The sequence below is a fragment of the Haliaeetus leucocephalus genome, unplaced genomic scaffold (assembly GCF_000737465.1).
Source record: "Haliaeetus leucocephalus isolate CR32 unplaced genomic scaffold, Haliaeetus_leucocephalus-4.0 Scaffold295, whole genome shotgun sequence".
Taxonomy (NCBI): Eukaryota; Metazoa; Chordata; class Aves; order Accipitriformes; family Accipitridae; genus Haliaeetus; species Haliaeetus leucocephalus.
In genome coordinates, this window is record NW_010972731.1 from 7,509,667 (window position 1) to 7,524,860 (window position 15,194).

A 15,194-nucleotide genomic window follows, 5' to 3' on the forward strand; every position below is an offset into this window, starting at 1 on the left:
AGACATGGTCATGGCACTAGACCTTGCTATGGCAGATGGGCAAAAAACCTACCCTGGATTCATCAGGTGGTGCTCACAAGCCAGAAACTTGGAGCTTTTTGCTTGGAAATTCAGATAAAGACGAATTTCAAGAATCGGGGTCAGATTCTTGCACCGATGCAAAAAAGGAAAGTGCCAGGGGCTGTGTCTCGCTCTCTCACGTTGGTGCAGCTCATCTGGATTTGCAGCCGTGTAAATGAGAGCCCCGCTTGAGTCAGGCTCCCGAGGCGAAGCCACCCGTCTGCCCGGGTGCTCGGCCATCAAAGCGCTTCTTTCTGCAAACACGGTGGTGGCCATGCAGCGTCCCGGCTGCCCCGTCCCCTGGCCAGGGCTCGTGGTGTTGCGAAGCGCCAAACCCAGGGAGGATTTGGAAGGAAAGACGAGGCAGAAATGTGCAGAAAGGGGAGAATCTGCAGAGGAGCTTTCTCAAAGCCAGGCTGTGGCAGGCTGAGCTGACACCTGCTCAGCTTTAAGTTGCAGTAATGGGCTGTTTAGGGGAACCGGTGGCTTTTCTCCCCTTGCATTGGAGTAAAAGGGTTTATGCGAGCGCATGGTAAAGGCTGGCAAAATCAACCCTCCTGCCCGTCTCCCAGTATGAAATCGTGTGCCAGGTTGTGCCCAGCCCTGGTCTGTCCTGTGCAGGAGGTGGCAGCGGGGGGACACAGGGATGCGGGGATGTCACTGCCATGTGTTGGGATCAGAACATGGGGAGGAACCTTCGAAGTGTTTGGCTCCCACTGAATATCGGCTCAGGAGGTGTTTCAGGTGGAGCTGATGACTTTACGGAAAGGGTGCGCCAGCCTCAAAGGGATTTCCCAGTGGTGGGACGTCACCTTCACGCCATGGCCTGGGCAACAAGGGGTGCAGTGGAGACTGAGGGTGCTGGAGGCAAAACTAGATATTTTAGGTGAAATCCCAGCCCTGCTGAGCAAGCGGTGGTGGCGCCTTTGCTGATGGAATTGCACCTGGGACAGCAAATGTGACAGAGCCGAGCACCCAGCCAGCACCCACAGGGGAGCTCCGGGACCTCATCCGCAGTCATTGTCCTCACTTGGGTGGCCCAGCCCTGGTAGCTTGGGAGATGCTCTGGATCAGGGCCGGTGCATCAAGCGTGGGTGTGCATGGCGTGGCTGGAGCGTGCTGCGGTTGTACCCACCTCAGCCGCCGCCAGCTGCCCTGGCTCTATTTTTATTGTGCAAGATTTATGGTCTCTTTAGTGAGGTGTGTGCACTTATGATTTATTACACGGTGGCGTAAATGCAGCATCCCATCCGTCGTGCGATGTGCTGGCTCCTACAGCTGCGCTGGTGGGGGGGGAATTGGGACCACAAAGCCCCATGCCTGGAGCATCGCCCGGCTCTCGCGTGGGGCCAAGACGCCTGGGTCCCCCATCCCCACTCCCCTGGGGATGGGGTACCCAGGTCTCTTCACCCCACGCGGTGAATTCAGCACCCAAATTGCATGCAGCCCCGGTGCAGGGAAAGAACCGGCAGCTCTTTTGTAATCCCCTGCCTGTTTGCAGGGACGGGTCGCCGTGGCCGAGGAGGTCGGTCCCTTCTGTCGCAGGTGTCCCTGCTCGGCCGCCCCGGGCTGACCCAGCCGGACAGGCAGGACCTGGCGCAGACATGGCCCTGCTCCTGCAGCCGGCACCGGCTCCTCCCAGCTGCAGATGGAAGCATTAATTACAAGCTCCTAATTAATTTCCCATCTCTAGCAGAGGGCCTAATGACAAAGCGAGGCAGCGGGGTACGACGCTGAGCTCTGCTCCCGGCTCAGGGGCTCCGGCCGTCCCGCCGGGCTTGGCTCCCGCTTCCCGCACGCTCCCGGGTCCCACCGAGGGGTTCCGTGGCAGAGCTGAGCCCTGGGGCAGGCGTTTCGGCTGGGCTATGACACCCAGACGCTGCTTTGCCCTCTGGAACATCTTCCACCAGCCAGCCGCCAGCCATTTGCATGGAGCCGTGCACAACGTGGTGTTTTAGAGAGGGGGAAACTGAGGCACAGAGCAGTGATGGCAGCTTTACTCACAGCTGCTGGAGGAGAGAGTCACCGGAGCCCTAGTGCTGACTCTAACCCTGGGGAAAGGCGGACCTGGCTGGGCTTTTTTAGCGTCCTTGGGATGTGCCGAGCGTTGCCTGTGGTCTGCTGCCTGCGTTGCACTCCCATCGCACCCCCATTGCAGCCCGTCGCACCCCACGCTCCTTTACTGAAAGCCCTGAGGTGTTACCAGTTGGTGTTTGCCTTCCCCAGCCGCTGCTGCTGGGGGGGTGTCGAGGACTGCACCCCGCTTTGGCGGGGGTCACCGACCAGGACGATGCTCCCAGTTGTGTGCAGGCATCACCACGCTACTCCCCATGCTCCTCAGTGGAAGGATGCAAACCGGAGAGCCAGGCAGCCCATCCATATTTATGCCTGACATTAATTTCCATCCATTTCAATATTTTATGAGCATAACAATAAAAAAAAAGGGTTCAGCGCTCGTTGAGACATAGAAGTAATTGGGCGTTGACAGTCCTGGCGACCTGCCACGCGCGTCCCAGAGACCTGCTGGGTGCTGCCCAGGCGGAGGTAATTGCCGCAACGGTGCATGAACCCGCCTGGCCCCGTGTGCAGGGATGGGCAGCGCCTGCCCGTGGGGCTCTGGACCTCAGGCTATAGCCCTGGGTCCCGGCGGGACCCATTCTGGCTCTGAAGGTTCTCCCCCTGGAGCTGCTGTTGCCGGCTTTAATGTGGGGAGGGCTCGGTAGGGGTAGATCTGACCGGAGCTGGGCTGGATGCGATGCAGTGGGAGGTGAGGGTGATGCTGTCGGGCTGGATCCTGCCTGTGCTGAGGGTGATGAGGGGAAATGAGGCTGGGGGGAGGGCAGAGGTGGATCTCCAGGCGGGATGTGCTCCCTTCTTCTCCACCTGGTCCCCTGCCAAAGTCTGGCCGTAGCGAAGGGCTGATATCTGCCCCGGTGGAAGGGGTTGCCAGGGGAGGGAGGGGGTGCTGGGCTGGCCCCCGCTGTATGAGGGGTCCCAGCACATCACCTGCCTTTGTCCCCCAGACACCGTGGCCTGCGTGGACCCCGAGGAGTGCACCCGTGTGTGCGGGGCCGCCGTGGGCTGCTCCAACATCGCCTACCCCAAGCTGGTGGTCGAGCTGATGCCCAGTGGTAGGTGGGTGGGAGAAGGTGCCTCCGTCTCCACTGGGCTTTGCTGCACCCCAGGGCTGCCCGTGCAGCCCGTCACGGGTTGGATGTCAGGGGGGGAACCCATGGATGGTCTGGGTGGGTTCGTGCATAGGACAGCCTGTGCAGCCCCTCCAAGGGTGACCCTGGAAGCGAGGCCGGGGGATGTGAGTGACCCTGGGGCAGTGCAGGGTCCCAGCATCCCGGGGTGCAGCTGGGTGTCCCCAAACCCCGTCCTTGCCCCAGGGGATATCCCAGTGTGTGCCTGCGGAGAGGGAGGCATTACCCCTGGGCGAAGTATTGGGGCTGTCCCGTCCCATCCCATCCCATCCCATCCCATCGCCTCCGGTTCAGCCACTCCCTGACGGTCCCTCTCTTTCCCAGGGCTGCGGGGTCTGATGATCGCAGTGATGATGGCCGCGCTCATGTCATCCCTGACCTCCATATTCAACAGCAGCAGCACCCTCTTCACCATGGACATCTGGAGGAAGCTGAGGCCGGGGGCTGGCGAGCGAGAGCTGCTCTTGGTGGGCAGGTAGGTACCAGGGGTTTCGGGGAGAGCGTGGGTTTCGGGGAGACTGGTGGGGCCGGTCCGGCCCTCTTTGATCTGCCTTTGGTGCCCGGGAGCCTGCAAAGTGCCTGCGCTCAGCCTGGCTTATGAAAGGAAAACAAGCCCTTGGATTATTTTATGTATGAAAGCGCTGGAAAAGCAGCCGGGGCTTTCGGGGTGTTTGGAGGGGCAGGGCTGTGCCCTCGCAGCCTCCAGCCGGTTCCCCCCAGGGGAAGCAAAGAGCATGGTGGACCAAGGGCAGCGGCTGCCCGAACATGTCCCGGCTGCTCCCGGGGGGACAGCGGGTGCCGGCAGGGAGCCCGGGAACCTGCCCGCAGTGCCGCGCTCGGGGCGGCAAAGTCAACGCTGGGGAATGCCCCGGCGCGGTGCTGGGGTGCCGGGGTGCACGGGGAGTGTCTTCGGCGCAAGGCAGACAATAACAAGGAGGGAATCTGGGGCAGGGTTTTGGCTGGGCTGCTTTGGGGCTGCAGGGAAGGTCGGCTGGTCCAGCGGCTCTGGAAGCAGCTGTTTCTCGGCATCCTCCGTCTCCTGAGGGTGGGAAAGGGGATGGGCAGCGATCCTGGGGAACCGCGGTCCTGCACGATTCCCCTATGGGAACCGGGGTGCTTGTGTCAGGGCCTGCCTCGCCCCTCCCTGACATGGGCTTCGGTGCCGGTGACGAGGGGTGTAGTAATGCCGGAGAGCTTTCCCGAGGACGATTAATGAGTGTTTGCGAAGGGCTTTGCCCGCCCGGGGCTGGAGTGACTGCTGCAGTAGATCCCGGGCGATTTGTGCAAGCCAGGGCACTGCAAATCGCCCGCCGCTGTATGGCCCCGCAGGAATATAGCAAACGATAAATGTTTTGGAGAGGAAAAAAAAAAAACCTGTTTAAGCTTTAAGTTTGAGGTTTTCCTACCTGCCAGCACGGGGACAGGTGGTTTGGGGTTAGTTTTGAGTAGCTGTCCGGGGGGTCCCAGTTGCCCCTGGGACCGGCCAGGGTGGGGATGCCCCATCCATCTCAGCACAGAGAGGGAAGGGATTTGCTCGTGGGACCGGAGAGAGCTCGTGGTTCCTCGACCTGGGGGTTTGAGGTCCTGCCACAGCCATGCCACCTGGCTGGAAATCCCCACTGGTGTTCAATGCCTGCTCTGTACCAAGGTGATGGCACCATGGCGAGAACACCCAATCCATCCCAAATCCTCCCCAGGTCCCCGCGGCAATCTGTGCCAGGCTCTGCCCTCCATCCCTGCCCAGATCCCAATCTCAGACTGCAGGCGGGGGGGGGCACGGCCGGCTGGCACCCCCAGCTCACCACCATGCTCAGATTTTCCTGCATTTTTCCTATGAACTTTTAGCATCCTCTGTGGCTTAACGATGTACTGAGCACAGGGGGTTTTCTCCTACCCCTTGGGTCAGGGTGTGCATTTTATGCTCAGGCTGCTTCCTCTTTCCAAAGCACCAGGCAGGCAGTGGGGGCTCCGTCTAAAGATGCTTTCATTGCTTTTTTTTTTTTCTTTTATTTTTTCCTACTTCTGCTTTTCGAGATGAGCAGATGGAGATGTAGGTAATTCTGCGAAGCTGTAAACAAGCCGGCCTGAGCTATAAATACAGTGGCTTTCAGGATGCGTCCTGCTCAGCCTGCCTGCTCAGACTGGGCCCAAAAAGCTGGGGTCTTGCCAATGCCTTTTGCTTTGGAGGAGGGTGATGCTGTGGGGTGCAGTTGGGCTTTGGGTGAGGATGGGGACAGGGTGGTACCGGGAGACAAACGCATCCCTCCATCACAGCCTGGGTGGGGGGAGCTGAGCACTGGGCAGCTCAGCCCACATCCTCACTTCTCAGCTGGGTGCTTTGGCCAGATGTGGGGGTGCTGAGAGCATCACCCAAATCTGGCAGGAGCACCCAGCCTCCGTGGCTGGGGGCTTTTCATAGCAAAAGCACCCATTGCCTGGTGTTTTCCCATGGAGGGGGTCCAACTTAGCAGCCCCTGGGGCTGGGCAGGGACCTGAGGAGTGCTCGCCTGCCTGGGATGGCGTAATTAGCACTGGCATAATTAGCATCCTCCATGGCCCTGGGGATGTCACCCGGCAGCGAGCATCCTCCTGCTGACCTGCCTGCATCCCCCTGCCAGCACTTCTGTGCCGGCACTGGGACCCTACCCCTGATCCCGGGGACCCCGCACCGCCACGGTGATGCCGTGTGGGTGCAAGGAGATGTGGGTGGGACAGAAACATCACCCTGCACCGCATGGCTGCCGCTCGCAGGGTGGTCACAGTGGTGCTGGTGGCCCTCAGCGTGGTCTGGATCCCCATCCTGCAGAGCTCCAGCGGTGGCCAGCTCTATGTCTACATCCAGGCTGTCACCAGCTACCTGGCTCCTCCCGTCACCGCCGTCTTCGTCCTGGCCGTCTTCTGGCCCCGAGCTAACGAGCAGGTACACACGTGGGGTGGCCCTGGGGACACGGGCTGGTGCCAACGCCTCCTGCCCACCCCACTCCCACAGACCCAGCGGGGGCTCGGGGGGTTGGAGGGAGGAAAAGGGGAGATGATGCTGATGGGGAGAGGAACCGAGCCTGGCTGGTGTTTCCCCAGGGAGCTGGTGGGTGGCTGGTGCAAAGATGAGGAGGAGGAGGAGGAGGAGGCAGGTGCTGCCATGCATGGCCACCAAGCGTGGCACGGCCAGTGGGGCTGGCAGGGGACTTCCCCTGCGGAGGGGGTGCAGGTTTGGGACACGTGGGGGTTTGTCCCCACCGTGGGGTGACTGTCCCCACTCCGGCCACCCTCCCTGGACCTTTGCTTTGCAGGGAGCTTTCTGGGGCCTGATGGCAGGGCTGGTGCTGGGGCTGGCCAGGATGGGGCTGGAGCTGGCATACCCTGCGCCCCGCTGCGGGGTCCCCGACCAGCGGCCCTGGCTGCTCGCTGACATCCACTACCTGCACTTCGCCATGCTGCTGTGTGCTGTCACGGGTGCTGTCGTGGTGGGGGGCAGCCTGCTGACCCCCCCGCTGCCTTCAGCCTGGGTGAGCAGGGCACCGGGCACCCCTCACCCTGGCCCCCATGGCTGCGTCCACCCACCCGACCTCCTCGGCCGGAGACGTCGGTGTCACCCAGGTGCACCCCGAGCTCGGCTGGGGGGGGTTCCCATGGTGGGGTCTGTCCTGGGGGTGTTTTCTCAGCAAGTCTCACCCTGGTTTCTAGCTAAAGGATCTCACCTGGTGGACCCTCTCGCAGGAGCCCCCCCAGCCCTCCATGGACGGCACATCCCAGGGACCCCCTGATGGTGAGTGTGTCTTCAGGGGTGTCTGGCAGGGGAGGCATCTTCAGTGCCCCCCACCTGTAGTGGGCAGCAGGACGGCATGGATGCCTCGTGCCTCAGTTTCCCCGGGGCTGTGCCACCCACCACAAGGTGGCTGGTCCCCATGGCTCTCTGTCCCCAGTACTCACCGTCGTTCTGCACCAGGTTCCTGCTCAGCCACCCTGGGCAGACATCAACCATCAAAGGCCAAGGGACCCCTGGCCGTGGCCCTCAAGGACACCACAGAGCCCCCGTTCTGGGCCCGCGTCTGCGGCATCAACGCCATTGTCCTGATGTGCGTCAACATTTTCTGCTATGCCTATTTTGCCTAGCGGCTTGCTGGTCCCTGGGGAGAGAAGGGTGCTGGGAGGGAGGGAGAAATGGGGATTTGGGTGATAGTTTTTATTTGTCATGTTTGGGACATGGGATGTTTAAATCCACTGGTGCAATGAGCTGAGTGTTCTCAGCATCGCGGAACCTGAGTGCATCCCAGGGGTCTGTGAGGGGTGGGTGGCATTTGTGGGGGCAGCGAGTCCCCAGGAGGGGTCTGAGGAGAGGTATCGGGGTGGGCAAATGGGGGCTGCAAGGGAAGCAAAACCAGAGCGAAGCAGCAGGCATGCGGCCACGGGACCACCGTGGTGGTGGTAGAAAAGGAGCAGCCACACTCAAGGGTGTCACCCAAACACATTTTATTAGCTCTAAATAAAAAATAATATTAAAAAAAAGCCACAATTTGCAGCTATGAACAGCACCCGCAGGACTGAATCCCCCCGGACCAGCCTTCCCCTGCACCCTGAGCCCTGGCATCCCTCCGTGGAGTTACCAAGCCCGGCCATATCCTGGCCGCCTGCAGCCCTCCTTGGAGCCGGGTCTTTGCTTACAGGGTCTGAAGAGGAGCGAAGGTTTTGGGCACACGTGCTTTTCCTCTCCATTGCTGCCACCCCACCGGGCTGTGGCTCTGGAAAAGTTTTTATGGCCCTGGTTCAATGCTCTGTGCTCCCTCCCCCAGGAGAAATGCTGCCAGCCCGCAGCGAGAGGTGATGCCTGGGCTGGGGGTGGTGGAGGTCTCCTGGACCAGGGAAGCAGGGAGAGCCGTGGTTGACGTTTTCGGGTGCCAGAGCCGGGCAGCCCCTGGATGGGGATCATCGCCAGCTTGGCCTCTACCTCCAGCACAGCCGACACGCCAGCAGGACCGCGTGCGTCGGCATCCCGGCATGGGGACGGGCACCATCCGTGGGGACAAAGGGACATGCAGTCTGTGTGCAGGCACAAAGCAGGTCCGGTGAGTGGGGGGGAGCGGGGGCCGTGGTCCTCCCTGCTTGCCCGCAGCACCAGCGGCAGCTCACTTGCGGATGGGGTGGACGTAGTTGCGGGGAAAGAGGCCGACGCGTCCGTAGATCTTCCCCTGCCACCAGTTGGGGTCTGGGCAGTCCAGGACCTCAATGATGTCCCCACGGAGGAAGGGCAGCTGGGAGCCATCGTGGGCCGAGAAGTCGAACTGGGCTTGCACGAATTTGGGTCTTCTCACCTGGAGGAAAGTCGAGGGCAGGGGTTGGTGGGGGGAGATGTGCTCATCTCTGCCAGCCTCTCTGTACCGGGCTGCACTGCCTGAGTCCCCAGCGTGATGGGGATGCCATGCCACCGCATGGCAAGGACCAACCTGGGGCGACCAGAGCATAGAGGGTGCGGGGGTACCCGGGGTACCTGCTTTGAGGACAACAGATGGGAGCTAAGGAAATCCTGCCGTGCGAAGAGCCGGAGTGCTGGGGACAGCCCTGGATGCATGGCACAGACTGGGGAGCACAGGAGAGCCTGGCATGCAGGGAAGCATCCTGGGGTGCAGGGGAGCACCCTGGGGTGGAGGAGAGAGCCTGGGGTGCAGGGGAGCACCTCAGGGTACAGGGCACCCTGTTCCTGATGCCTGGGAGAGCTGAGTGCCCAGGGGACCACTACCCCTCAGAGGCAGCTGGCACCCCTCTCCTTCCCGGGTCCCTCTGGGTGCCAGAGCTGCCCCCAGCCCAGCTCCCAGGACCCAGTTTTGCCACTTTCACAACCGCTGCCCCAGGGCTCGGCTTTGCTGGAGCTCGCTTGAAGCTGGTTGCGCCCCATCCCAAGCTGGTTGGGCTCTACCACCTGCCTCGGGCAACACCACCGGCCCCAAGGACGAGCTGCCGTGTCCTGCTGAGCTGCGCCGGTGGCTTTTCTCCACCCTGCCAGCTTCCCCACAGTGCTGCCTGTCTTGGGCTGTTGCATCCTCTCCGGCTTGACACCGCCTTGAGCAGAGCCTGAGCACAGGGCCAAGTGCTAGCCGGACAGCCAGGAGGTCCCTGTCCCCCTCTGTGGTCACACTGCAGCCTGGGGGGGAGCTGAGCCTCGAGGGGGCTCACGCAGGAGTTTGGGACAGGACCCCCAGGATGCTTCGCCTGAAGGCGGTGGGGGAGCCTGTGCCCAGGGTGGGTCTGGAACTGGTCTCTACTCAGAGCTGGGCTGTTTGCTTTCCTCCATTTCGTCCCTCTCTGCTGTTTCTTAGCCATTGCCAGCATCCTGTGGCCGGCAGGGAGGAGCAGGAAAAGTTCAGGCAGGAGGAAATCCCCATCCCCTGGGAACTGCAGCCCCGCGATGCCTCCCTGCGAGCACAATCCGGGGCAAAGCGAGACCCATGGGCCCGTTCCGTGCCTTGGTTTCCCCATGGACCATAGCGGGGCGGTGGCAGCCCTGGTACCAGGGGAGGGATGGGGGAATCCCAAAGGGGATCGGATATGGATTCCCAGCCCAGCCAGACGGCCGGCCATGCCATCACCCCACACTCCAGCTCTGCGCGTCCCCATGGCCCCATCCCCTGACAGTACCTCCTGGGTCTGGTCCTCATCCCGGAGGAAGATCTGCTGCTTTTTGGCAATGGTGGTTGTCCTGTAGAAATCCACCAGCTCGTTGAGGGAGTTGAACTTTTCCTCCCAGAGGAAATATTTGCCGTTCCTCTCCCTGAGCACCTTGAAGTGCTGGACGTGCTGCCCGTAGCTGCGGAAAGAGGACGGACGTTACCACGGTTTGGGACACTGGCAGCACCCAGACCCCCTTCAGGCATTGCAGGCAAAGCCTGGGGGGCTGCTGTCTAGGGTGGTCTGGCTGTGCGGGGTGTGGATGTGCCCACGGGTTCCACTACACCCATCCTGCCATGGCTGGGGGTGACGGCGGCACCGATATCACTCCTGGCCCTGCTGGCGAGGCAGCGGCAGAGGGTCCCCAGCATACTAGCAACAGGGACCAGCAGCTGAGACCTGCCACAGCTCATCACACACGCAGCTGAAGCTCGATGCCCAGCCCCTGCACAGCGGGATGCCCGTGGGCTCAGGGCTGGCAGCGTGTCGGCCACGTGTAGGGCAGGTGGCTTTGTCCAGGGAGCAAACAGGGGCCACACTTGAGGAAAGTGTGGTAAGAGCTGCAGGTCTCAGCTCAGCGCGTACCGGGAGGAGACTGCAAAGGCTGGGCTTGGGCTCCCAAATTCCCTGTGCCTCTCGGGACCCCCGAGCAGCAGGAGGATGGGGCAGGATGGGTTTTCCTTCACCGGCCCCGCATGCTGGCACCCCCTCTGTGTGTACCCGGGGGTGGCAGGTTGGGGTGCCCACACCGCAGGGTTGGCATGGGGCCGCTGCAGGGTCCCGCTGCTGCCAGGCCCCCGGGCAGGGGCAGGGACCCGGCCACGCTGGTGACGCACGGCAGAACACGGCTCCCTTTCATTATGGGCAAGAACCTCCTTAAATGCTTAATTAGAGATTAGCAGCGTGAGAAAGTGCCTGGCTGGCCTGGGGCTGGCTCCTGCTACCCTGGCCCTGGGCTGGAAAGGGGCAGCGATGGGGTGAGAGGCTCGGGGGAAGGCTCTGCCCACTGGCACGCTGCCTTCGTACAGCCCTGACTGCTGATGCCAAAATCATCAGCTTGCGGCATTGGGATGCTGCATCCCTTTGTCCCTGGGGATGCTCTGGGCAACTTGTTCCTCCAGGTCACGTCCCCTGGGATGTGCTGGCAGTTTGGCCCCAGCCCCGATGTTACCCACATGGCTGTATTTAGGGGCACCCCAGCGAGGGACCCCAGGCGAGGCAGCGATGCAGGCATGGATGCAGGCATTGGATGCAGCAGGGCTACACCTCCGCAGCCCCCAGGCCCTTCGAGGTGTCCTGGGCAGGGCAGGCTGCTCACCCCTTCCCAGAACCGTGGCAGGGACATGCACGAGGGTGGCCTGATGCCCTCGGTCCCCAAAGCGGGGGCTGTGGGGGACCCCTGCCCATCCCGCCACACGTCCATACGCATCCCATGGCTACTTACTTGACGGAGATGGAGAACTCCCCCGGGGTGCTTTCGCTGTCGCGGATCAGGAAGGCTCCCAGGTGCTTGCGCTTGAGGAGCTGCTCCTCTGCCAGGTGCCGGGAGATCCTGCCCGCGTACCACCTGCCAAGGGCAGTGGGCTCAGTTGCATGGGCACCCCTCGACACCCGGGGACACCCTGCAGGATGGAGGCACCGAAAGCCCTGTTGCCGGCGGGAGCGGGGTCCCCGTTGGGCTCCCCACAGGGCTGGGACCTCCCCACAGTGTTTTCTCCTCCCCAGCCCCAATTTATCACAGCAGTTGCATGGCGGGGGGGACTGCAGGGTGCTGCGGGTGCAGACATGTTCCCGTACGCTGCCTCGTCCGTGCAGGGTTAGTGCAGCATGGCCAACAGCCACGACCGCATCCTGTCGCCTGGCTTGCCACATCACGTGCCTCGTCCCCCATTTTGCTGCCTGTTCTCCCACTCCGCCTCATGTCCCATTGCCCCTCATGGGAACAGTCCTGCCAGGTGCTACGGGGGGGTTTGCAGAGGAGAAAACCCTCCGTGCCAGGATGAAACTCTTCCTGCCTGCATTGCCGGCAGCTGCCGAAACGAGGTGGAGGAGCAGAGTCCCCGGCTCCCATCCCTGCCAAGGCTGCATCCACGTATTTGGGAGCCCCAGGCCATGGAGACCCTCTGCTACCTGTTAAAATTGCCTTATGAACGATCAGCCACGGACTTTAGCACAGAGAATCTCCCAGTGCCACCCCTCCAGGTGCTGCACAGAAGAGGCTGTGTCTCACCCATCCTGGCTTGTTAACTGAAGCCGGAGAGGCAACAGGATCTGCCCTGGGCTGCCCCGAGCCCACGCGTTCCTGCTCCCCAGCTGCAGCCCCGAGCAAGTTTTGCTATGGCATTTAAATGTGATTTACTAGGGGGATAATGATACATAAAACACAGGTTAAAACAGGGATGGATTATGCTGGGCTTTAATAACACGGTAATAGGATTATGTCTAATGCAGTCATAATCCCATAACGCTTTGTTGTTCCCCAATTATCATTTATTTAGCGGGCAGCCGGGTGCAAGGGTTGAATTTCTGTGTGTCGGGGGTATATGGACATGCTGCTGCCTCCTGTCCCCTCTGGCTGTGGTGGCAATGGCAGACTGACCCAGCAGGCAGACCCCATCGCTGCCCTATAGCTCTGTGACTCAGTTTCCCCATGTGTGGGACTACCCTGGCTTGTGGCAAACCTTTGGGCATCGGGATGCACCATTGGGATTGCTGCCTCGCTGGTGGGTGAGGATGTCCTGGTGCTGGTGGGTGCTACCAAAGCAGGGCTTCGAGCCTCCGTTCCCCACACGGTGGGATGGTACTTACGGATGCGGCTTGACCTTGATGTAGTTTTTGGGGACGAAGCCCTCGCAGCCATACAGCTCAGCCTTGTACCAGTTCTGGTCATCTTCCATGTTGAGGATCTAAGGTGGGAAAGGAGCAGGGAGGCATTAGCCCGGCTGCCGTCCCACAGGGAGAGGGGCTGAGTGGGACCCCCACTGCTGCCCCAGACCCCACGTCCCCCACTGAAACTTGGGGAAAAGGGGGCTCTGACAAAGGTGACATGGTTTGGGGTGTTTGGGGGCACCCGTACAGAGCCGGCGGCTCCCCCCACCCCTCCTCAGCTTACGGTTGGTCTGGCTCACCACCAGCAGCTGGGGGTTGTCCAACATTGCCCCAAAACCCCGGCCAGGGATGAGGTTAAAATCTGTCCCTGGAGGAGCTGGGGTGGCAGCCAGACCCCCACGTCCCCCCGGGGTGGTGGCAGCCGGGTGCTCCGTGGGAGGAAACGCTCCGGTGCGAGCAGGGGTGCTGACACCCGCTTCCGCGCAACACCATTTTCCAGCCTCCCACGCAGGGACCTGGGGGCCAGCACAGCTGTGCAAACAGGATCCGAAACCCCGGGGCATGGCGCCGGGGCCGCGGGGAAAACACGCCGGGGAGGCAGGGACAGGCACGGCAGGTTTGGGGCCCGGGGTTACAGCCAGGCCATGCCCTTGCCCTCCCCAGGGCTGGCTGTAACCGTGGGGGGCTGCTGGGTGCCGGGGGTCCGGGAGATGCTGCCAGCATCTCAGCATCAGCCCTGAAGAGATGAGCGAGTGGCCAGGCAGTGGGGTAGGGTGCTGGTGCCCTCACCCCCATTGCAGGGACACAGTCCCCTGGGGATGTTTAAACCCCCCCTGAAGGTTTTTGGGATGCCAGGGTGGCATCCGAGAACTTGTCCCGATGCCAGCACCTGGCGGGGAGGGATTTGGGCACATGCTCCCTGCTGCTGGTGGCACCGATGGCCAGGGAGGCCACGTGCCTCATCCCAGCTGGGACCTTTCTGGACATGGGGCTGGTGGCACAGACAAGCAGTACCCACTGCTGCTGGGGATGCTGCTCTGCACCCCGAAAACCTCAAGGATGGCTCCTTATACCCCACAAAAAGCCCCAAAGAGGCAACAAAGCCAGGTGCAATGAAAGCACCGGTGTTACCCCACGCCATCTGCCCACTCTGTCCCCCAAAGCAGCAGCATCCAACCCCCCCCCATGGCAGGTGACCTCCCCGCTCCCCATACCTTCAGGGTATCCCCTTTCTGAAAAGGCAGCTCGTCCTTCTCCGTCGCCTGGAAGTTGTACAAAGCCACCGACTCCATGGCGCTGGCTGTCACCGGGCAGTGGCGAGGGGTCCCGGGGCAGTGGGGGGGTCACTGTGCTAGGAGCACAGGGCTGCCCAGGGCTCGCCGCCCCACGGCGTGGGGTTTGTGGGGGTACGGGGCGAGCGCGCGGTGTGGCAGTGCTGGCGGGCAGGAAGCCGCACTGATGTCAGCGCGCTGCCGAAGCGGAACGGTGAGCACCACGCGGGAGGGTGCCGGCAGGCACAGCTGCCCAGATGTGCTGGGAGAAGGGGGGAGCTGTGCCTGCTGGCTTGGATGCCAGGTGCTCCATCTGCAAAAGGACCTGGGCATGTCGGTTGGGGGCACGATTCGGCATCGTTGGGGGCACCGCGGCGGTGGGCTGTGGGCAGCGGTGTCAGGCGGACGCGGGGTTTTGGAAGCAAACAGGATGGCGATGGGCTGGATGCACAGGTTGAGGATGTGGGTGAAGGATGCCTGGAGAGCATGGTTAGCAGGCCAGTTGTGTTAATGGGGGAGTCTCTGATGTCTTGTAAGGGCTGAGCTGCTGGTATGGCCTTTGAAAGGTGGCTTGGTGGGAATGGTTATTTCGGACAAAAAAAAAAAAATCACAGAGGGGAGGATGGGGAGAGATGCAGGGAGGCAGGATGGAGGCACACACCTGGTTTCTTTGGAAATCAGACCGAAAACAACGCGCCAGGTCCCAGCTCTGAACAGCGGGGTTTCAGCACAGTTGTTACTGGCTTTCTGGGTTGTGGCCCTTTGGGGGTTGATATTTTCCTGCTTGTTTTTGCAGGGCTAGGGAAAAAAAAAAATCCCTTTTAGACTAAAACAACTTCCTGCGACTCGTGGGCGGCTGGCACTGAGTCTGCAGGGCTCGCATGCAGGGCATCGTTCCCAATGGGAAGGTCCCTGATGCCGTGCAGCTTTCCGTCCTGTGCGTGGGCCAGGGCATGAAGCACACAGAAAATCTGCCGGACGCTGGTTTTGCTTTGCTGTGAAGAATTAAACCAGGGACAGCTGTGGCTCAATCCCTGCCCATGGACTTGGGCATATTCCAGTGAGGAGCAGGACGTCGCTGCCATCTGCCCGGGGAGGGATGAGACGCGGTGCTTGCAGGGCCTCTGCGGGGACACGGGCTCAGCGATTCACCTCCTCCAAACCTTAA

General features: G+C 61.8%; 2 protein-coding genes across 5 annotated transcripts in view; one reads left to right on the plus strand and one right to left on the minus strand.

Moving 5' to 3' along the window:
- Positions 1 to 7,379, plus strand: part of SLC5A10 (solute carrier family 5 (sodium/sugar cotransporter), member 10) — a 41,215-nt gene extending 33,836 nt beyond the window's left edge. For 2 of the 4 annotated variants that reach the window (XM_010570395.1, XM_010570396.1), the window contains 6 exons: positions 3,084 to 3,191; positions 3,591 to 3,741; positions 6,018 to 6,186; positions 6,557 to 6,772; positions 6,951 to 7,032; positions 7,294 to 7,379. In XM_010570395.1, coding sequence (XP_010568697.1) covers positions 3,084 to 3,191; positions 3,591 to 3,741; positions 6,018 to 6,186; positions 6,557 to 6,772; positions 6,951 to 7,032; positions 7,294 to 7,379 — 812 coding nt within the window. Of the gene's footprint in view, positions 1 to 2,066; positions 2,082 to 3,058; positions 3,192 to 3,590; positions 3,742 to 6,017; positions 6,187 to 6,556; positions 6,773 to 6,950; positions 7,033 to 7,293 lie in introns of all 4 variants that reach the window. The other 2 variants (XM_010570394.1, XM_010570397.1) reach the window with 2 other exon arrangements.
- Positions 7,380 to 8,379: 1,000 nt separating this feature from the next.
- GRAP (GRB2-related adaptor protein) lies at positions 8,380 to 14,047 on the minus strand. Its single transcript, XM_010570398.1, has 5 exons — positions 13,970 to 14,047; positions 12,735 to 12,832; positions 11,371 to 11,493; positions 9,897 to 10,065; positions 8,380 to 8,575 (listed from the first exon to the last, which is right to left on the minus strand). The coding sequence occupies exons 1-5, from the start codon at positions 14,045 to 14,047 to the stop codon at positions 8,390 to 8,392; spliced, it is 654 nt and encodes a 217-aa protein (XP_010568700.1). The 3' UTR covers positions 8,380 to 8,389.
- Between the last annotated feature and the right edge of the window lie 1,147 nt (positions 14,048 to 15,194).